General features: G+C 39.7%; 1 protein-coding gene across 1 annotated transcript; it reads left to right on the forward strand.

The window, feature by feature from the left end:
- Positions 1-12622: 12622 nt before the first annotated feature.
- On the forward strand, positions 12623-13300 carry GCK72_012455 (uncharacterized protein; the record flags this gene model as incomplete). Its single annotated transcript, XM_003090509.2, has 3 exons — positions 12623-12742; positions 12789-12996; positions 13104-13300. The coding sequence occupies 3 exons, from the start codon at positions 12623-12625 to the stop codon at positions 13298-13300; spliced, it is 525 nt and encodes a 174-aa protein (XP_003090557.2).
- Positions 13301-24206: the final 10906 nt, after the last annotated feature.

Genomic DNA, 24206 nt, shown 5'->3' on the forward strand with positions numbered 1-24206 from the left:
TTAGTTAATAATATTTCTATATATAAAGAGATATAGAAAAAGAGAAAAATGCATTTTCAAGGCGGTGTGATGGGGCCAGAAGGGGGGCATAACGGGAAATGAGGGATGAGGGTAGGGGGAGGATCTATCTGGATTACTGTAGAAATATTTGGAGACACATAAAAAGAAAAAGGAGAAGAATGGAAAGAGAAGGTAGGGTAGCCAAGTGAAATTTAAATGGATTTTTTAAATTTTTGCTGGAAAATGGGTAAATTCGAATGGATTCTGGAGAGATCTTTTTGGTCTATACAAATGGAATCCATACGTTTTTCTGGAGAGGAATTACAACAAAAAGAGAGAGAGAGATAAAACTCAGGAAAGCGTTGATGGAGAAGAGGTTCCAGACCTAGTTGTGGGGGTACATTTATGCCATTTGACGAGAGAAAAATCAACGGGGGGTAATCATAAATGGGAGATATAAGGACACTTTAAGAAAGAGAAAACGGGGAATTTGGGGAAATTTTCTAGGAGAGAGTGTAGTTGAGAGAGAGATGAGAGGGAATGGAATAGAAAGAGACGAGAAAATGAGAGAAATAAATGAAAGAGAAGAATATCGAATCGATAATTAATTGGTGCTGAGAATCTGATGAGAAGTGGGGATGAAGAGGGATGAGATTTTGTTGCAGTGGTTTCGACCATTATACATTCCAACGAGTTGGTCGGGTACGTGGACGTGACGAGTTAGAAGTATCGTCTGTAATCTTGGTTGGTGATGGAAAGGGAAGAACATTTTTTTTGGAAAAATTTTTGCTTTAATTCTCACAGAATTCAGCGTGTTTTTTCAATTTTAGCTGCGGTAATCCCGGAATTCGCGGATTTTTAGCCATTTTTCTTGATTTTCGCCATCACTTACGGTAATTACGGTAATTGATAGCGAAAATCAGGAAAAGTGACTGAAAACTGGGGGATTCTGGGATTAGATCAGGTGAAATTGAAGAAAAAAAGCTGAATTCTGTGAGAATTTAAGCGAAAATCACAAAATTGGAAACGGAGATCACCGTTTTTCGATTTTTGATCACTTTTTCAGCACGATTTCGCTCTAAAATAGAGAAATTGACTCCAAAATTTAAGACGAATTCAAAAAATCTCTTTTTCATGATATATCGGTTAATTTCCAGCACGCTTTGGTTCAAAATATGCTTCGAATTCTCAAACTTGTGAAAAAGAGCTGAAAATCGAGTGGGAATTCGAGAAATTCGGAACTTTGTGACCGGAAATGCGTAATTTACACGTTCTGAACAGATTTCTTCATATTTTTCATACAGTACCGCTCAAAAGTATATTAACTTTTTGTTTTTTGATCATAACTTATCTCAAATAGGTCCGATTGAGCTGAAACTTTGGGAAAACATTTATTGTAGAGTTTTTAATATATTTACACAAAATTTGGGTAAAAAATCATGTTCCAAAAGTTTTTTGCACAATTTTCGAAAATCTCAAAAGTGCTAAAAAATGGCATATTTTTGTTTAAATGATCAGTGTATCGAAAACAGGTTGTAGAAACAGTGTTTATGATAGTTTTCCGTAAGACATAGTCTAGTTCTTCAATTTTTGAGTACTGGTCCGCAATCCTAGGCATGCTTTCCATGTATCCCATTCCGGCAAAGTATGGTGGTTGAGACAATTGGAGTTTTGAAGTTCGAACTACTGTAAAATAGTTTATTTTCGTAGAAAACAGTAGCGGTTTACCCGAAACTGTTTAAAAAACGATAAAGAACAATTTAAAAATAACCCGATTCTGATACAAGCTCTCAATCAGTTTTTGGAGACGTTCAAACGTCAACTAGAGGTTCTCCGGAATGGCAATCTGACACGTTCCGGATCGAAATTTCATAATTATTTGGAACCCTTGTCATCAAAACTTCAGACAATTATTATTTCAGTATCTGTCAATATTCTGAACCATATTCTGAAGCACAAATTTGTAATTGAGAGCTGTGCCATTCTCTGCAAATTAGTAAATGGTATTTCAAAAAACTCAAATTTTTTTAATTCTTTTTTTTCTCAAGAAATAGTGTCTAGCTGATTATTTTTTAGTTTTCTACATCAGAAAAAGATTTCAATAGATTTCTAACAATTAAAAACCTATTGACTCACGTTTTATTATATTTTCATACTGTAGGCAAAAACTGCAGTTAGAACGTGGATACTGCGTAGTTACTTTTTAGTGTGCACATACTTTCAAACAAATTTGTGCTTCAGAATATGGTTCAGAATATTGACAGATACTGAAATAATAATTGTCTGAAGTTTTGATGACAAGGGTTCCAAATAATTATGAAATTTCGATCCGGAACGTGTCAGATTGCCATTCCGGAGAACCTCTAGTTGACGTTTGAACGTCTCCAAAAACTGATTGAAAGCTTGTATCAAAATCGGGTTATTTTTAAATTGTTCTTTATCGTTTTTTGAACAGTTTCGGGTAAACCGCTACTGTTTTCTACAAAAATAAACTATTTTACAGTAGTTCGAACTTCAAAACTCCAAATGTCTCAATCACCATACTTTGCCGGAATGGGATACATGGAAAGCATGATTAGGATTACGGACCAGTACTCAAAAATTGAAGAACTAGACTATGTCTTACGGAAAACTATCATAAACACTGCTTCTACAACCTGTTTTCGATACACTGATCATTTAAACAAAAATATGCCATTTTTTAGCACTTTTGAGATTTTCGAAAATTGTGCAAAAAACTTTTGGAACATGATTTTTTACCCAAATTTTGTGTAAATATATTAAAAACTCTACAATAAATGTTTTCCCAAAGTTTCAGCTCAATCGGACCTATTTGAGATAAGTTATGATCAAAAAACAAAAAGTTAATATACTTTTGAGCGGTACTGTAATTTCAGATCGATTCTCGCGGAAAATGCTGTTTTGATTAGACAATCAAGCGATTCAAGTATCGAAATCACAGAATTGAAATTCAAAATGCATTTTCAGTGCCTTCCGATTCAAAACTGCCTCTAATCGATCATTTTTGGTGACAAAGTCATGAAAATTTCTATTCAAAAAGTAAAACTGATTCTAAAAATGAGAAAAGATTGATAGATTGCTCAAAATCTACACTTTACACACGATTCGTGTCCAAATGGTGCAAAAAATCTGCCAATTTCAGCGATTTTCAGCTCACAATTGTCTTTTTGCTTCTAATTCTCTAATAAATTGGTTAAAAGCGTAGTTTCCATCAATTTTGTCATTTTTTCATATAAAAATCCCCAAAAAAACTCACTAGAAGACTGTGGTGGTGGTGGCGGTGGAAACATATGAGCAATTCGGTCGATGAGCGACATCTGATGCTCGGCTGGCGTCTCATCGGCGCTTTCACTAGCAGCGGCACGAGCTCGTGAACGAGTACTCGGTGATGTGATTGAGACTGCCGAAGAAGATGCAGGCGGTGGTGGCGGTGGCGGCTGATGGCTTGGCGCAGTGGTGGTTATGGATGCATTGGCTGGGTGATTGTCAAGTGGAATCGCAGACAGCTGCAATGACAAAATACAGTTTTCTTTAATAATTTTATTGTAATTAAATGGGATATAGAGATCATAATTAGGTAATTAGACGATGACATTGCGTATACATTTTCAGATAAAACGAAATTAGGTATAATAATTCCAGATTACAGATGGCCTCCTCATTTGCCTACCTGCACATTTCCTCCAAGACCATCGGTGCTCGGAATGAAGCCACGACGTGTGGAAGTGCTGGCAGATGACGGGGACGGCGCCGACGCGGCGCTAGTTCCCGGCTCTTCTCGTTTCGAACGACGAGTCGCGTAGTCGGCGAGTGTCAACTTCTTCGGCGCCTTTTTTGCAGCAGACGGCGTCGTCGGTGTCAACTCCTTCTCCACAGATCCCTCGGCGGATTCCGACGCTTCACGCTCCATTCCATGAATTTCAGATGGTTTTTCCGGTTTTTCTACTGGTTTCGCCGCCGATTTCTTTGGGGACGCCGCTCTTGCTGGTGGTGGTGGCGCCGGTCCAGCGACGTTCTTGTCTTCTGGAGCAGCTTCCGATGGCTTCTCCTTCGTAGCAATCTCCACAGTTTTTGGTGCTTCTTTAACCTCGCCACGTCTTCTTGGGGTCTTTGAGGTATCTACAACTTCTGGAGCCGCAGCCACATCCTTCTTCTTAACAATTGGCGTCGCTGCCTTCTTCGGTGGAGGTTCAACAGGCTTCGAGCTAGACGAGGAAGAAGATTTCGCCGCCTTCTTAGCCTTCAACACCTCCTCATTCGCTTTGGCCTCTTTCGCCCAATCGGAGACCGACGATTCGTTCGTACAAACCTCGGGCGGCTCGAATTCGAGTACCATCGAGTTTACAGCGGCGTTCTCGTTCATCTCTTCAGCTAAATCACCCAAACGATACATTGGTGGCTCGGGACGACCGGCGTTGGCACGTTTGGCTGCAGGAGTCAGCGAGCTCGCAGCGGCGCCACGCTTTCTAGTGACATTTGGTGCCGGGGAGATGGTTGTAGTCGGTTCGACACGTACTGCAGTCGAGTAGCGTGGCTTCTTCGCTGCAGAATTGGCAGCTGACGCGGCGACGAAGATGGCAGCTGGAGTTTTCACTGAAAATTTGAGTTTTTTAGGTTTTAATCGGAAAAAATTCAAGAAAACTCACTTCTCTTGCTGGAACGAGTTCCCGATGTCGTTGGTGTATCTTCTGCAACTGGAGCCTCCTTCACTTCTGGAGTTTCTGCTTTTTCAGGCATCTCTTTTTTCTGTTGGTTTCGGCTCGATTGCCGACGATTCGCTTGTGAATCGGACGTCGATGGAACAGCAGAATCCGATGACGTTGGCACATCTTCTGGTTTCGGCGTCTGAGACTTCGAACGAGAACGTCGAGCCTCGCGACGCTTCTCCTCCTCCTCTTGACGACGGAATCGTTCTTCGGCCTGTTGGACGCGAAGAGCGTCACGGGACTGAAAAAATTCTTGGTTTTTAAGATAAAATTCTCAATTAAAATTGGTGTTTCTGACGGACAGAAAGCCTTCTGGATTCATTGAACTCCGAATTTTCCATCCATTTTTGTGGAAAATTAAGAAAACTTTCTTTCCGATTTCTTCCATTTTCAGATAGAAAAATTAGTTAAAATTTATATTTTCGTCTTAAAATCTATATTTTCACGTATTTTTCGAGAAAAAACTCGAAATTCGGACATCCGGACGTCAAAAAAACAGACAGACGGATGGTCAGACCTACAGTACTCTCAGTTATCGAGTTTGGACATCCGGACACCCTGACTCAGTCACTCAGTCAGTGATGAGAACTCTCTAAAATCCCTGGATATCCGGATGTTACAGACAAACAGACAGACATTCCTGATCTGCTCAGAAGTTCGAAAAGTGAATATTCGGACATCGAGACACCGATTTCTATCATTTTTCCAGGAAAACTCGATTTTCTCAAAAAATGAGGTGAGAATTGCAATTTTAAGCTAAGTTACTCACCGTTATCCCTTCAGGTTGTTTCGAAGAGCTTCCCTCCTTCTCCTGCTCCTTCTTCTTCTCCTGCTCCCTCTTCTTCTTCGCCTCCTCCCGTTCCTTCGCTTTTCGCTCCTTCTCAGCTCTTTCCAGCTCCAGACGCTCCTTCTCCGCCTCTTCCTCGAGTTGTTTCGTCTTCGCCGCACGCTCCCGTCTCACCTCTTCTTCCAGACGACGTCGCTCCTCATCGGCACGCTTCGCCTCCTCGATACGACGCTTCTCGGTGTCCTTGACGCGTTGACGATCACCAGCAGCACGGCGGCGTTCTTGTTCGAATGGACACGAGTGGATATCTCTCATGTGCTCAGCGCAATCTAATGGGACGTCAGATTCCTTCCAATCCGCATCGAATGGAAGGGTGACTTCAGTGTTTCTCAGAATGTCTTTCGTAGCAACGACCATTATCCCTAGAGTCGCTTGGGATCCTAAAACATGCTTCAGGACGCAATTCGGAATACACGAACGTCTGGTGAATTTCGTATCGTTGCCCTTCTTTTTCGTGTCGATACAAACGAGCTCTTGTCCACTGCCCATATCCTCACCGGCGGTTCCTTTCATCAATCCATCGTACATAAAAATGCAATTTCCTCCGCCCGGTTGCCGTTTCATCTCATTCGACATTGCCACATAACCATTGACTTCCAGAATCACTTGACGAATTTGAACGAGCTCCATGGTGACGAGAGCCTCGACGTTCTCCTCGACAAACATTCGACGCGCCTTATTGTGACGACGTGACTCTTCGAGAAGTTGATCGGCGCCGGCGGTTTGTTGCATTGAGTTGAGAAGAGCGGTGGCTTGACGAGAGTACTCGTTGAGTTGTGCAATACGATGCGATTGTGGTGCTGGTTGTGGTTGGAGTGGCATTGGAGCAGATTTTCGCGATTGCTGAAAATGAGATGAAATTAGGTATAACTTCAGTCAAAAAAATGAGATTTCAGGCTCAAAATATAGCCAAATTTTGATTTTTAGCTTTCAAACTATGAAAACTGACATAAAAATCTAAGTCTTGCGCTTAGAAACCAGTTTCTTTCTATTTTCGGTCGATATTTGTCTACATTAGAGAGAAATTTGCTGTAAAACTCAGAATTTGATGGAAAAAATACATTTTTCGCGATTGCTGGAAGTGTGAAGAAATTAGATGCGATTGAGGATAATTTCAGCAAAAAAAAGATTTCAGGCTCAAAATATGGCCAAATTTTGATTTTTTTAGCTTTCAAACTATAAAAACTGACAGAAAAATCAAATTTTGTGCTTGAAAACCCATTTCTAGACTAGATTGTAGCCGATTTTTGTCTGAATCAAAGAGAAATTTGCTATAAAGACACGGATTTTTCAGTATTTGTGATTTCAAAAGTGCCAATGATGATTCTGAAGCAATCAATGACAAGAAAAGTTTATAGACTCAAAAAGTCGATTTTTGGTCAATTTTTCATTGAAATTAACTGAAAAACTATCAATTTTATCGATTTTCCCTCTAAAATCCTTTAAAAATCCCAAAAATCCGACCTGAACAACCGGTTTAACTGGCTCCACCGGCTCCGACTTTCTCTTATTCCGTCTATCTCTCTCCGCAGCTCTTCTCAACTTTTCCAAAATCTTCTTCTGCGTTCTAATAGCCTCCGCCTTCGTGACCGGCAATCGTCTCGGCTGACACTGCTCACATTTGTATTTCGTCGTATCACTATTCATATTCAATCCCATACACGCCATGTGTTGCCAAGTCTTGCAGCTCTCACACTCCACAGTCTCACCGTCTCCATGATCCATATCACAGTGACAACGCATCTCCCAACTCTCACTATCGACCGCTTCAGATTCTGAATCCGAATTCGCTGACATTGCAGCACGAGGTGGTGGTGCTGGTGGCTCTTGGTGTTGTTGCACTTGTCGTGGCGGCAAAGTTCTGGCTCCACCGGCGGCTCTATGTGGTGCAAGTGTCTCCGGAGCATTTCCAAATCGTGCAACTCTTTGCTGTGTAGTTCCGCGTGGTCGCCCACGTGGACGTATTGGTGGATCCAGATTCGGTTCCGGTTCTCCTGCTTGCTGCTGAATATGAGCCGAATGTTGTGGAGATCTCATTTGATGCATCGGATTCTGACCACCAATTCCCATATTATTATCATATCTTCCCGATCCGTGTCTCTTTCGTCTCGCCTCATCATCCATCGGATTCGGTGGTTGCTGCTGTTGCTGATGGTGCAGATGTGGCTGATGATGTGGTTGAACCATTGGTGCTGATCCGTAGTTTTGAGCACGATTGGCTCCTCCACTAATAGATCGTTGACGAGTATTTGATGTTCCCGATCCAGAAGCTCCGGAGAATTCTTCGGCACTGAATCTCAATAAATCCGCTATCTTCGAGATTGCTTCCTTGTCTTTCGGCGTGTCCGGCTGGCGTGGTTTGTTCGATTCGAAGACCGATTGAACGACGGCGAGCGTGTCGTCTTGGTGGTGAACACCGCGAAGTGGAAGTGTGTTTAGATTGGTCGGTTTTTCCTGGAAAAATTGGTGTAATTAGGATAGGAAAAGGGATTTTGGCGGTGAAAATGAGATTTTGTGCTAAAAAATACTGAAAAATGACGATTTTGGAGTAAAAATGAGTATTTTTTGGGTAAAAATCACTGAGATTGTGAGCTTTTTCCTGGAAAAATGGGTAAAGTAGGATCGGGACAATGGACTTTAAAGATTTTTGCACTAAAAGTTACTGAAAAAGTTCCAAAAACTGATAAACTGACAAATATAGAGCGATTTTTGAGTGAAAATCGCTGGAAAAGCTTTAAAAGTTTGAAAAATCGAAACTCCTGGTAAATTTGGTAAAATTAGTATTAGGGAATGGGTTTTGGGAGTGAAAATGAGATTTTTGCACTAAAAATTACTGAAAAGTTACTAAAAATTGATAAATTGGAGTAAAAATGAGTATTTTTGGTGAAAATCCCAAAAAACTGCAAAAACTTCCGGGTTGTCTTATCAAAATTCAAAATTTCCCGCGTCCCGGGTAGATCAAAACTCATTTTTACACTAAAACCACTTCTAGACCTATTTTCAGCGCTAAAAACGATTTCAGGCTCATTTTAGCTCAATTTCAGTGACTTTTTTCTACAAAAATGCACCTTATCCGTCGACAACTTCGCCAAGTGCGCATTCTTCTCCTCCTGAGTCATACGATGCGGTGGTGTCGGCTTCTGCTGAATTCCATGCGATTTCACCGGTGACGACGTGGCTGATGTCAAGCGTGACGGCGATTTGATCTCCTGTTTGACGTCAGAGGCTTCTGGAGCATCGTCCGTCGGCTCTTCGACTTTTTGTACCTCCTCTGGCGGATCTTCCGTGAGTTGAGCCGGCAATTGGTCGCTAGCTTTCGGAATCGGCGCCGAATAAGTGTCTGTGACTCGAACTTGGAACTTTCTCGGCTCACAAACCACCGGTTGTCGTTCTTGAATCCCACGTTGTGGAGAGCGGAGAAGATCCTCGTGACCCGGTGACCCGACAGCCATAACTCCTCCTCGCCCTCTCCCAATAATCGCCGCCTGTTGTGCCGGAACTCTAGTTGTCGCCTGTTGTTGTGGCTGTTGTACACCTCCTCTCTGCATCGGGAATTGCGCACGCTGTCGATTCAACTGTTGTTGCTCGAGCCGTTGCTCGGCAGTCATTCGGTGTGGAGCGACGTCAGCGGGTGCACGACGAATCTGTGCGGTGGCGGGTGGTCCTTGTGGTGGAAGTGGCATTGGATGCTCAATGAATTCTCGATCCAAGTTATCAGTCATCGGACGGGTAACATGAACTGGACGGACTCCTGGTCTAGGACCAAGCTGGTTGGAGGAAACAACGATTCCAGGTCCTCCGACTCCTCGTGGTGCTCCTTGAGCCGGGACCTGACGACGAATGGTTGCTCCGAAATTTCCAGATGGCGATGGATTTACAATGTGCTGGTAGGATCCTGGCGTGGCTCCACCGAGACGTTGCTGTTGAGATTGTAGTGGAGTTCCACGAAGACTTCCTTGTGGAGCTTGATATAGAGTCTGTGGATGTTGTGGCTGCTGACGAATGATTGTGGCGTGTGGATTGTTATTGAGGACACGAGTAGAGCTCACTGATTGAGCACGAATTCCGTGGTGTTGTTGTGAAGAGGTCATCATTGGATGACCCAACTCGTTGATGATACGGAATTGTGTATCGCGTGGGGCGACGGAGACACTGAAAATAGGGAAATTTAGAAGGGAAAATTGATGGAATAGAGAGTTTTGAGATTCTCAGATGTCTAAAAGTTCAAAATATTTAAAACAAGTCGTTTTTTCATAGAAAAATAGAAAATTTTCAGCATTTTCTCAAACAAAACCCTAATAATTATCGCTGACACTCGCAATTTCCGCCAAAACACCTAGTTTTTGTTGAAGAAACTGGTGAAATCGCTTGAAAACAGACATTTTCTACTCAAAATCTCGAAAATTACAGTTTTCTAACGAAAATATCGACACTTTTTGTCGAATAGAGAGGATTTCAGACAAAGTTTTCGCTGAAAATAACGCTAGTATGTCCAAATCATCACAATATCGCCGAATTTCGCTAAAAAATCACTGAAAGCTCGACATCAGGCCAAAAAAGGCATTTTTGAACCAAAATGTTCAATTTTCTTTTAAAAAGTGAGAAATTTTGCTTAACTACTGCCAAAAATAGGCTGAAAATTACTTTTCCTGACCATTTCTTCGGAAATTTTGCTTTTTTGATGCAAAATTTCCAGCTTGAAGCCTAAATTTATGTTCTTGCTATCTAAAAACCTATGATATGCTTTAACAGTCTGTATGTGTGTCCGGCTATCCAGATTTCCAGAATTCTCTGATTCTGCAGCTCCGAACCTCTACAATTCCTACAAAACTCATTTTCTTCGCCGAATTAAGCTAAAAATCACTAAAAGCTCATAAAGTGTCAGTTGGAAACCTAACCTTTGCCAGAGAACGTATTTTTGAGACAAAATGTTCAATTTTCTTTGAAAAAAGTGATAAAAAATGACATCGGAACAGACATTTTCCTAACTACTAACAAAAATAAGCTAAAAATGTCTCTTTCCGATAATTTCTCTGGAAATTCAGCTTTTTTGATGCAATTTACTCAGAAACAGCGTCAAAAACGCTGTTCATCTGCCAGTTTTTGTTATCTAAACACCTGTGAGATGCTCTCCCTGTCTGTATGTCTGTCTGTCTCTCCGGATATCCTCCAGAACCTCCAAACGTCCAGATTTCCTGCAAAAGTCCATTTTCCTTACCCTCTCGGCGGCATTCTCGGCTCCGCATACTCCACTTGATTCCCACCAATCGAGAATGGTTGCGCGGCAACCACCGGTCGCATAGTCTGCCTCATTGGATGCACTTGTTGTTGCTGAAGCGGTGGGTTCTGATATTCCTGATGGTGTTGCTGCTGAAGTGGTTCTTCTTTCACCGTAGCCGCCGTCGCCTCCTCCTCATCTTCCTCTGTCGGCACATATCCCTCACGATGTGGTGGTCCATAGCCATCCGGCATCCATTCCTTAACTATTCGACCATCTTCACTGAGTCCTCCGATGACTTTGAATGGACCTTCCTGTGGGTGAATCACACGATCCGCTGGATCCGGGCAGTCGTAGTTATGGTCCTGAAAGCAAAATTCATTTAAAAAATTCCAATAAAATCCCATCACTTACACTATAAGTAAGTCCAAAATTGGCTCTTAAGAACTCTGCTTCCGGATCATCGTCCGAATCCGAGTCAATCCACACTGTATCCGCGTCGCCTGGTGGATCCTCACCGTTCACCGCGGCACCTCCTCCGCCAGCGTCTCCAGCGCCTTGTTCTTCATAATTCTGTGCGTCTCGCGGTTGCGGGGCGACGAAATTTTGCTGTGGCGTTGGTTGGAAGACTTGATTAGTTGCCGTTGGTGGTGGTGGCTCGTAATAGCCCGAATTGGCCAAATGATCCTCTTGAACCGGGTAGTGATGTTCCATATCGTGCGGTGTCGCACCTCCAGACGCCTGAGGATCTTCTGGTACTCCATGATAGCCTTGGTCTGAAAAAAAGAATGAAAAAATTGTATTAATTATCATATTTTTAATGAAAAAAGTACCTTGATCTGCTCTTGGGAGCTCATATTGTTGTGGCTCTTGCTCCATTGGTTGTTCGAAGAGTTCTTCGTTTGGTGGAAGCGAATGCTCTCCGTCTGCCATGTTGTTTTCGCCTGTTAGAGACGAATGCCTGTCATGCAATAGTAGACTGGGCTGAAAAATTAAAAATGTTGATAAAAATTTAGATATCGAGTGAAATGAGAGAAGAAAGCGCGAAAAGTTATATAGAAATGAGAAAAAGCGGGGAAAACGAGAGGGAAAAGAGTTAGAATTTTTTGAAAGCGGCGAAAAATCGATAAATTCCGAGAGGTGTCAATTTGAGGCGGAGGTGCTGATTTTTGGGCTCAAAAAATTTAGCGAAGCCTAATTATCAATAAAAACCGGGAAACTGTTAGGAAAAACCAAAAGAAACCAGTCTCCGACGATATTTTTCAAAATTTTCTGTCGGACAACTTTGAAAAATCCTGAGGGATTTTCTGGGTCATTTTTGACGATTTTTTTTGCCGAAATCGAGAAATTGAAGCATTTTGCACATCTTAATCACAAAAAAGCTCACCAAACCGCATCGGAACATTTTTTCCGGGGTGTTTTTTCAAATTTTCACTATTTCCCGCCAACCCCGTTTTCCATGATTTCCGACTCATTTCATAGGTTTCCGCTGTGATAAATCACTAGAAAATGTTCTAATCTATCGGAAAAGCCTCCAAAATCACAAAAATCACTGATATTTTGATAAAAAACCGTCAAAATTTGAATGTCGAGCCTCGTCGTAAATCGAAAAAACCGACCGCAACGCGCGCGAGACGCGTCGCGGTCACGAGTTGGCAACGTGCCAAGTGGGTCTCGCCACGAAGTACGCAACTTGTCAGAGGAGTGTTTGCGGACTTGTCGACCGTAACCCACGACAATTTCGTGGAAAATTACTTTTTTTGTGAATTTCTTTAATTTTTCGCTTTTTTCTGAGTAAAAACTCAATTTTTGTGGTTTTTCAGCAAAAAAATGAATATCAACACCGAGGTGCTCCGCAACTTCACCGCCAGAACTCTCAAATCGTGGAGCGGGTATCAACTCGCCCTCGATAACTCATGTGGAGGAGATGAGACAAAGGAAAAAGACAAAGTAGGGGTTTTAAACATCGAATTTTTCAATTTTTCATTATTTTTAGTGGTTCCTTGATGTTCTTTGCGAGCAAATGACAATTTCTCGCGGGTTGAAGGCCGAGGAGCTGGAGGAATGGTTGACAAATGTGCTTTATCACGATTTCGATCTGATTCTCGAAGACGATTCGAGCTATCAAATCGCTTTTTTTCTTCTAGAAGGCTTCGGATATATTAAGAATAATAATGAACAGGGATTACAGCAGTTGATGTCAAGTAAGCCGATTTTTAGTCAGATTTTTAGCTGAAAAATTGGATTTTTGTGTAAAAAATCCCATTTTTTTGCAATTTTTTTCGTTCAAATCCAAATTTCCCGTTTCCAGAACTCCCTTCCGACGAGGAACTCGCCAAAGTGAAGCGCGAATCAGTCCGAGGAGCTGAAAATGAGGAGGAGGACGATGAAGACATGGAGATCCCGGAGGACGAGGAGGAGGAGGAGGGACCGTCGGAGCCACGTGGACCTCAGCGACAAGTTGTCGTTGATGATGACGGATGGACGACGATTACCAAGAGACAATAGAGAGAATTTGGAGATATTTATGTTTTCTAAAATTCCAATTTTTTGAATTTTTTGCTCGGTTTTTCATGTATTTCCCCCTGTTTCTCGCCCCTTGTTTTGTTGTTTTTCACTCATTTCTTATCTAAAATTTCAGGTTTTCAATGGGATTCGGTGACAATTGAGCAATTTTTGAAAAAAATCTGAAGGAATTGACGGAAATTGAGATGTTTTGGTGGAAATTGGAGAAAATTGATGAATTTTGACCGGAAAAATGGCACTTTTCCATCAAAAATTCATAGAAACCGCTGATTTCCAACAAAAAATTGCAAAAATTCGACATCATACCAGTTTTCGTCAATTTTCTACCGAAATTATGTAATTTTTCAGAAAAATCTGAAGGAAATGACGAAAATTGAGACCTTCCGGTGAAAATTATTGAAATTTGATGAATTTTGACCGAAAAACGTGAAAAATTGTGATTTTTTAATCAAAAATTTAAAGAAATCGATGATTTTCAACTGAAATCTGTCGATTACGACGAATTTTCAGTGATTTCCAACAAAATGTGAGCTTTTTGGCAAAAAATTACACATAATATTAGCGGCCCACGCCTTCTTACAACTGTGCCCCACCGCAAACGAGAGAGTATCGGCGAGAGACGCAGAGTTTTTTCTGGCGCGAAACAGATTTTCACCATTTTTGACCTATTTTTGCATAATTTTCTCTCGGAAATTGGCAAATTTTTAATTAAAACTTGTGAAAATAAATCAAAAATGGTAAAAATCTGTTTCGCGCCAGAAAAAACTCTGCGTCTCTCGCCGATACTCTCTCGTTTGCGGTGGGGCGCAGTTGTAACGAAATTGCTCTGCTAATACCACATTTCGACTTTTCACCGAAATTTTTAAAAATCCATGGTTTTTCTTTGAAAAATTGCTCAAAAAAGATGTTTTTCATTGAAAAATTCGTGAAAATACACTTTTTTTGGGCAGAAAAATTCAGCTTTTCTTCTCAAAAATGGTATTCTTACTTGAAAAAACTATTTTTCACCAATTTTCATCAAGAAAAATCGCAAAAATCACTGAAAAAATCAATTCCGATCTGATTTTCTCAAGATTCCCCTCAAAAATTCTCGATTTCTCTAGAATTCCCACTGAAACCTCCCTTCATTTCCATATTTTGCCAATTTTTGTTCCCTTTTTCGCTTCTTTTTCTGTTTTTGTTCCTTTTCCCCCTCGTTGTTTTGTTGTTTCCTATTCTCTTTTATTCACATTTTTTAGTTTAGTTTCATAAAAATGCAAAAATATTGTGCTCATGTGTCCCGATTTAGCAATTTTCAGGACGACTGGTGTGCCGTGGGCGCGTTTTCAGGTAGCCACGATTAACAGTTCATCGGGAGGAAAAAGAAGCTGCGCAATCTGGGAAAAACAGTTTTCAAATGAATTTTAGTCGGAAAATCGGAAAATGAGAAAATCAATATAATTTTTAACCAAGAAAAACCTTTTTTTTCAAAATTTAAATAAAATGTTAAAAATGACCACGCCAGCAGCCGGAATTAAAAAATATCTTCTCACAGGGGTGCGAGGTGTAAGGCCCGCAACGAAAAGTTTTGAATTTACCGGCCGAGTCGCGATTCGTGTGCGTCGCGTTTTTTATTGAAAGATACGATAAACACACGCTAAACTTGAACTTGGCACTCAGCCAAGTCCGTTTTTGGCACCGTGCCAACCGCTGTGAGACGGAGCGCGTTTACGTGACCTTGCGTTTTGCACCCCTGTGTCTTCTTATCTATCAATCGAACCTCTCAAGATCGATTTTTCATTAAGAATTATTTATTTCATATTTCAAAATCTTCTGATGAAAAAATGGCTGATTTGAAGAAATGGCGAAAACGTAAAAGCATGGAGACAGTACTCCCTGTGAGTCGGAAGCCGAAGGCGGTGCGCCTCTCAATGCCGGCACGGACCATGGCGTCCATCGAAGAAGAGGAAGGCCAAAAAAAAGAGAAATCAAAAAATGTGACAACGAGGTAAGTGCGCTCAACCGAAGTTTGATTGACTTCTTTATGCAAACGCCCAACTATTCCAAATGATTTTGATCCCAAAAATGAAAATAAAATAAAGATTCGGAAAATGCATAACTTTTTGAAATACACTCTCTGTTTCAGCTGGGTATTATTCGGAATTCAAAGTTTGAAATGATAGTCTTACGACAATTTCGAGATTTACATCTGAAAACTGTTATTTCAAATTTAGTGAGAGATTCAGTGCGCTCTATTAGACTAGCTCAGGGGCGTCTGCACAGTTAGCAATGGCCTCATCGTGACTGATTATAGAAGACAAGGTGGTGAAACCGAAAGTTTCAAGTAGTTTACATTGAGATGCGATTCTATGCAAGTGCGCTTCATAGACACGCCCGTTTGGCAGTGGAGCGCATTTCGAATAACTTGTATATGTATGTCACATATCTGTTTTAGTCACACCTTCAATTCTTGAGGAAGCGGAGCTGCTGTGAGCGGAAAAAATGAAAGAATCGATTTACATTACTTTTTTTCAGGAAAAGATGCGATTCTATGCAAGTGCGCTCTAGTCGCACCGAAAATAAACCGAGGGTTTAGCCGTGGAGCACTTGTTCACCAACATACGCCCTTCTTGCCATAAGTTTTTTTTCTCAGAACAAACTACAATGAAAATGTAAAATTTATACATGGTATGAAACGGGAAGACAGTTTAGTAAGGGAGTACTTGAAGAAAATCGGCGATTTCCGAAATTTTTGATGAGCCTGAAAAGATAAAATAAGAAAAATCTGCTCCGCTCTCCAAATATTGATGCACATGAAACTTCTTGAAAATGCGTAAACATTGAAGACACTCTGTTTCACTTGGATCATTCATCTAGACCCAAAGTTTAGAAATGCTGATCATCGACGTTACTTTCATCTCTCTTTATTTGATGGATTCTGAATATCTTGGTCTCATGATTATCAATAAAATTTCTAACTCAATTCAAAAAATCGCTGGTGCGCGTTAGACGCGTTTTATGGGGTTCCAGATTTGTATCAAAATAGAATTCATTGCGATTTCAGGAAAGGATAATCTTTTAACGATGTTATTGTGAAGGGGTCGCTCCTGGGCCCTTCAGATTATCTCAACCTTTATCCGATCTCTTGGACTCGGGGTGATAAGGTTTATTATGGATTAAAATAAAGAGTAGTAATGGTGAATAAATATGAGTAATGAGGAATCTAGTGAGATCCAGTTCACGAGAACATGTTCACGTAGGGCTGGGTCTCAACCTCTGGATTTGCAACCTCCAGAGTCTAGATCCTAAAGCATGACTGAAGAGAAGGGTCCTGTCCCAGCTCCTGAGGAGCAAGGGGCGGGACTCGTCTCCTCCGTCTCTCCTCTTGGTGGTAAGAGCGCCTAGAGGAGAGGGCATAAGAAAACGGGGAGCCGCGCCTAAGGCGGGGCCTACCCGTTCACATTATCAAGCACTGGGATTTTGAAGAGTGAATGAGAGAGATAACATTTTAAGATAATACTCGAAATGATGATATACTGAAAAATATAGAACTGATTATGGAAGAAAAGGTTGAGAAACCGAAAGTTTCAAGTATTTCAAAATTGGAATGAGGCTTGATGCAAATGCGCTCCAGTCGTAACCGGACATAAATCAACGTGAAGGAATAATCCGCTTCATAGACAAGCTTGTTTGGCAGTTGAGCGTTTTTTCAAGAACTCGTACGTGTCTCATATCTATTTTAGCCATACTATCAATTCTTGAAGGAAGCGAAGCTGTTGTGAGCGGAACAATGAAAACATATATTTGTATATTGGTTTTTAAAATGAAAAGTAGATAAACATGAAAATTAATCAGAATTATAGTATAAATCGAAGATAAAAATCTATCCATGTCATGAAACAGAAGAGTAAAGAAGTGAGGGAAGTGAGCTGCATTGGAGTCTGTACTGTACTCAAGTCACCGAATCTTCCGTGTTTCGTATGGAAAGAAGTCAACTTCCTTAAAATTATTCAAAAACTGGTCGGACGGATTCAAAAGTGGCTGGAGAGCCCGCGAAGAAAAAGAAAAGAAGCACGGGGAAAGATGTACTAGAATTATTAAGATTTCAAAAATACAACTAAAATGAAGATTTTGAAAATGCATATTTATTTAAATAATCTGTTTCATACTATCATTATGGACTCAAAATCTCTAAACGATATTTATTGTGCTCTAAAAAAGATCCAGATGAAACAGGCTCCAAAAATTTGCAATTTCAAACTTTTCATATATTCACTTTCGGAAATCATAATCACTATGTTGTCATAGGCTTTTCTCCTGCCAAAAACTATTTTTCCACTGATTTTTGCGAATTTTACAATTTGTATCTTGGAGTTGTGAATAGTTGCGAAAAACTACTACCGACTTCCGACTTCAGTTTTAGAAAAATCACTTCCGTACGACTCTGTCAGCAATCTTTTCTTTGCGACTGAACGCGCTAAAGGCACACCAGCGATGATATAATTAACAACTTCTATTGATGAAAACAGGACAATCAGAGTCAATCAGAAATGGGTGAGATTGAAACAGCCTGATATAGTCCAACAGAGTGGGATTGTTTTATGTCGATAAATATCCGCCAAATATCAATCTAAAGTATTGATATACGTTCAGTTTCAAAACGTTCAATTTAGCACTAATTTTTAAATCCGTATTGTTTCTGTATTACAAAGTCGGAGCCCTTTTTCTTGTATTGTTTTTTAAGTGATCATCAGAGATTTTCATACAAAACAATGAACATCATGGTGAGACAGTGTGGCGTAGTTTATGAGAGGGCACTCACATATTTGTCCTACAGTAGTTTATTCAAAGTTCTGCAACCCTACTCCGAATTTCGTCTGGTACTCATGCATAATATGGATCATTTTTACACTTTAATTTACACTACAGCGGAGTTTGATCTAGTTCGATAGAGCGCACTTTCTAATTTGCTGAATATGAAATAGCCGTCGGAAATATCATTCAGAGATTTTCAGTACACAATAATAACCCAGATGAAACAGATTATTAGAATAAAGTTATTATTTTTACAATCTTAATCATTTTTCTAGGACACCGAGAATCTTCTTTTTTCATTTCATCTCATTTAAAAAAATAATTGTTTAAAGGAAGTAGACTCCTTTCCATACAAAACAAAACGGGGACTCGAGTACAGAACAAAAGCTTATACAGCGTACTTCACTCACATCTTTACTCTTCTGTTTCATGACATGGATAAGTTCTAATCTTTGATTTACACTAGAATTCTGATGGATTCATGATTATCTACTTTTCACGAAAAAATAATGAAAATCGATTGTTTCATTTTTCCGATCACATCAGCTTCGCTTCCTTCAAAAATTGATGGTGTAGCTAAAATAGATATGGGGCATGTACGAGTTCTTGAAAATGTGCTCCACGGCAATTCTTTTTCGATACAAATACGGACCCAGTAAAACGAGTCTAAGGCGCACCAGCGATGCTTTGAGTTGAGTGATAACTTCAATTGATGACGAAAAGACACGAATAATCAGAATCCAACAAATAAAGAGAAGGGGAACTAAAAATGTTTCGGTATATGCCTATCATTGCGAAACTTTGTGTCAAGATAAATGACTCGAATGAAACAGTGCCTTTAAAAAAATTATACATTTTCAAAATGTTTATTTAATTTCTATTTTTGAAACACCACTCGTTCTTCGTTGTTTTCCTTTTTTTCCGGCTCACCACAATTTTCTGAATCCTTCAATTTCCTTGGAGTCATCCAGTGTTGTTGGGAATTCCGACTTCCGACTTCCGGGTTTTTTTCACTTCCTAGTTCCGACTTCCGACTTCCGGATAAGGAGCTTTACTTCCGACTTCCGTCATTCCATAACGGTGGAATTTCGGAAAAGTAAATTTCGCAGAAATACATGGAAAAATGATCTAAAAGGACAGAAAATAAGATGTTCTTCAGCCAAAAACTAATTTTCCACTGATTTTCGGCAATTTTATGATTTTTCTTTTGGAGTTTTTGAATATTTGCGAAAAAATCTACTTCCGACTTCCGACTTCCGACTTCCGGATAAGAATATTTTCACTTCCCAACATCTCTGCTATCTCCCCGTTTTTGCACTGCAAGATTATCTATGGAGCGCACTTGGAGTATTCCTTATCGTTGATTTATTTTTCGTTGCCAACAGAGCGCATTCGCATTAAACCTCATTCCAATCTGAAATACTTGAAACTTTCGGTTTCTCAACCTTCTCTTCCATAAACAGTTTTTTTTAGTTTGATATCACACTCTTCAATCTCTTCAGTATGAACACTGCTTGAGAACATCGTTAAAATGTGCCTCATTTTTTCCAGATTATCGCTTTCTGAAACTCAAAATAGATTCTTTTTTGATACAAGTCGGAATCCCCGTAAAACGCGTCTAACGCGCACCAGCGATTCTTGGAATTGAGAGATAACTTCAATTGTTGATGACAAATAATCAGTATCCAACAAAAAAGAGAGGGGAAGTTCCAAATGAAATAGTGGCTTTAAAAAATAAGTGTTTTCAAAATTTACATTTTATAAGTATTTTTGAAATCATGGTTTTTTCCAAATTGCTGTTTCTTGTTTTCTTTTTTTTTCGCGCTCAACAATACTCCCTCACTAAACTGTTCCGTACTCCCTCATCCAATCCTGAACGAAGCGGCGAAAACGAAAAGTTCTTATTTTTTCACAAAATTTTCTTTTTTTTTAAATCTAAACGATAGAAATCGATTTATTTTGCATATTAGAAACATGTCGGATGTGAAGAACGAGCGGAAGAGATGCAGCCTGGAAACGGTACTCCCTGTGAGTCGGAAGCCGAAGGGGGTGCGCCTCTCAATGCCGGCACGGACCATGGCGTCCATCGAAGAAGAGGAAGGCCAAAAAAATGAGAAATCCAAAAATGTGACAACGAGGCAAGTGCGCTCAACCGAAGTTTCCTTGACTTCTTCATGCAAACGCGCTCAACAGCTAAATAGGTAGTGAACGATAGAGCGCAGTTCCCTTTGCGCTCTACCGAACTTTCCTGGGTGCAGACTTCTTCATGCAAACGCGCTCTACAGCTAAATAGGATCTAAGCGATAGAGCGCAGTTACCTTATCCTATTCTTCCAGACCTCCTGTACGAGGCCGCTCGATCTTAGTGGCTCCGCCGATCGCGGAAGAATCTGAAGAGGTTTCTGAGGATTCTGAAGATTCGGAGATGCCGGAGACCAAGAAAATGGAAGATAAGGACAAGAAGAAAAAAACCGATTCAAAATGATTGAGATCCCGAAAATGAAAATAAAATAAAGATTCTGAAAATGTTTCATTTTTGAAAGACACTCTGTTTCAGCTGGGTATTACATATTCGGGATTCAAAGTTTGCAATGATAGTTCACAAACATTTTGACACGTATCGTAATTAGAAGAATGAGATCTGGAATTTCGTATCTAGTAAGAAAGCAAGTGCGCTCTATTGGACTTGATAAGACTGTATTTAGTTCCCCTTCTCTTTGTTTGTTGGATTCTAATTATCTGGGAACTGTAGTCATCAATTGAAGTTATCACTCAATTCAAAGCATCGCTGGTGCGGGTTTGACACGTTCTAAGGGGTTCCTGATGTGTATCGAAGAAGAATCTATTGCGCTTTCAGAAAACGAACACCTGGAAAAAATTAATGATTTCATTTAAAAAATTCGAAACTGATTGTGGAAGAAAAGGTTGACAAACCGAAAGTTTCATGTTTTCACATTGGTATGAGTTTTGTTTGCAGATGCGCTCTAATCGCAACCAAAAATAAATCAACGGGAAGGGATAATGAAAGTGCGCTTCATAGACATTCTTGTTTGGGAATGGCGCGCATTTTCAAGAACTCGAACACGCCAGTATCTATTTTTGAAAAATATATGAAAAAGGCTGCCGGCAGTGTGAAAATGGAAGAGAAGAAACAAATGTTAATTACTCCGAACAAACTACAAAGCAAACAAAAGTGTAAAATTTACACATGATATGAAACGGGAAGATGGTTTAATGAGGGAGTACTTGAAGAAAATTGACGGATTCTGATATTCACGGGGAGCCCAGAAAACCCGCAATGTGGAAGTACAATAATGATTGCGATAAAAAATAGTAATAAAACGAAAATGTTGAAAATGCCTAATTTTTGAAAAATCTTCTGTTTCATTTTGGTCATTTATCTAGACCCAAAGTTTTGGAATGCTAATCTGCGACAGTGTAAAAATTTTCCTCTATTCTTTATTTGTTGTATTGTGACTAACTGGGTACTGTGTCATCAATGGAAATTCTAACTCAATTTAAAACATCGCTGGTGCGCGTTAGACGCGTTTTACGAGGGTTCTCGATTTGTAAGAAGAGCCTATACAGCAAACGATAATCTGGAAAACATGGCGCACAATATAACGATAGTACAAAGCAGTGTTCAGTTTGAAGAGTTAGTGAAAGAGATAAAATTTGAAGATGTTAATGACAGGAAAGCCCATAAACTGGAAATATTTAGAACTGATTATGGAAGACAAAGCTGAGAAACCGAAAGTTTCAAGTATTTTCCATTGGAATGAGGGCTGATGCAAATGCGCTCAGATCGCAACCAAAAATGGATCAACGTGAAGGGATAAAGAAATTTCGCTTGACTGACAAGCTCGTTTTGCAATGGAGCGCATTTGTATACGCCCCACAATTGTTTTCGTCGCAGTATCTGTTTTTGAGAATAACATGAAGCTGCCAGTGAAATGGAAGAAACGAAACAAATTTTGGATTCCTCAGAACAAACTACAATGCAAACGAAAGTGTAAAATTTATCCAAACAAGGATAGGAATGATTGGGAATTAAAAATAGTAATAAAATAACATTTTGAAAATGTATAATTTTTGAAAAACATTCTGTTTCATTTGGGTCATTTATTTACACCCAAGTTGGAGTCTGGTTATTGAAGTCCTTATTATAAGTTCTCACTCAATTCAAATCATCGCTGGTGCGCGGTAGACGCGTTTACCGAGGATCCCGATTTGTACCGAAAAAAGAATCTATTTTGCGTTTCCGAAAGCGATAATCTGGAAAAAATGACGCACATTATAACGATGTTATCAAGCAGTGTTCATATTGAAGAGATAGTGTGATATCAAACTAAACGAAGACAAATCTGAGGAACCGAAAATATCAAGTATTTCAAATTGGAATGAGGTGTAATGCAAATGCGCTCTAGTCGAAACTGGGCATAAATCAACGTGAAGGAATAATCCGCTTCATAGACAAGCTTGTCTGGCAGTAGGGCACATTTTCTAGAATTCGTACATGCCCCATATATATTTTAGCCATCATTTCTTGAAGAAGTGGCTGTGAGGGGAAAAATGAAAGAATCGATTTGCATCAATTTTTTATATGAAAAGTAGATAAACACTTGGGAAATGGGAGAGAATTCTGGTGAAAACCAAATATTAAAATTTATCCATGTTATGAAACAGAAGAGCAAAGTAGTGAAGGAATACTTAAAGAAATTCAGGCTAGGGGTTCAAGACAATGCACAAAGTACTGTAGGAAAACTGAGAGAGTGTATTCTTACGAAGTCAAAGGTACTAAACTCGAGTCCCAAATGCTCTATGTTTTGCATGGAAAGGAGTCTACTTCCTAAAAAAAACCTCCCCCCGAAAAAAATATTCAAAAAAATGGTGGGAGGGATTCAGAATCGGCTGGAGTACCCGTTGCCCCCTCGAATGACTTATGATAAGATTTCAAAAACACAACTAAAGTGAATGTTTTGAAACTGCATATTTATTCTAATAATCTGTTTCATCTGGGCTATTATCATGCACTCAAAATCTTAGAATGATATTTCCAATTCATACGTTTTCACATATTTGGCAGCTGTAGTGTAAATTAAAGTGTAAAAATAATCCATGTTATGCATGAGTACTAGACAAAATTCGGAGTAGAGTTGCAGAACATTGTGAGCGTGAATAAAGTACTGTAGGACGAATATGGGAGTGTCCTCTCATGAAGTGAGATGTAAAGGCGCGTGGCTCTACTTGACTCACCAAGTCTCTGACTACCACTTAAAATAAAAAAGAACTACGATTTGGTAATAGATTTGGAAATACGGAAACCATTCGTATTTAAAAATTAAAGCTAAAATTAACATTTTGAAACTGTGCGTATATTTCTTGAAAACTCTGTTTCATCAGGATTATTATTCTGGACTCTATTCTTCAGAATGATAGTTTTGCGGATTTTTATCGACATTTTCTAAAGAAGCATTCACACTCTGTTGGACTATATCAGACTAATTCAATCTCACCCATTTTTGATTGACTTTGATTGTCCTGGTCCTGTTTTCATCAATAGAAGTTGTTAATTATATCATCGCTGGTGTGCCTTTAGCGCGTTCAGTCGCAAAGAAAATATTGCTGACAGAGTTGTGCGGAAGTGACTTTTTCTAAAACGGAAGTAGGAAGTGAAAAAACATCCGGAAGTCGGAAATTGGAAATTGAAAGTCCTTTTAGATGATTTTTCCATGAATTTTTGCAAAATGCATTCTTCTAAATTCCCTTGTTATGGAATGACGGAAGTCGGAAGTAAACTTTTCAAAACGGAAGTCGGAAGTAGGAAGTAGGAAGTCGGAATTCCGCTCAACTCTGAATGCTGATCTTTTCAAAATTATATTTTAGAATGGGTGAGACAAGTTAAAACAACGTTTCCAATTCTAGTGTAAATGAGAAGGTAAAATACATTGATATTCTGAAACGGTGGAAAACAAATAATTGAGAGAATACTTGAGGTAAACTCGGAAAAGTGGTTTCGGATATTGAGAAAATTACTACAAGGTAATTGTGCGAGTGCCTGGCGCGACACGGACGCGTTTTGATTTGTCATGATT

The sequence above is a fragment of the Caenorhabditis remanei genome, chromosome IV (assembly GCF_010183535.1).
Source record: "Caenorhabditis remanei strain PX506 chromosome IV, whole genome shotgun sequence".
Taxonomy (NCBI): Eukaryota; Metazoa; Nematoda; class Chromadorea; order Rhabditida; family Rhabditidae; genus Caenorhabditis; species Caenorhabditis remanei.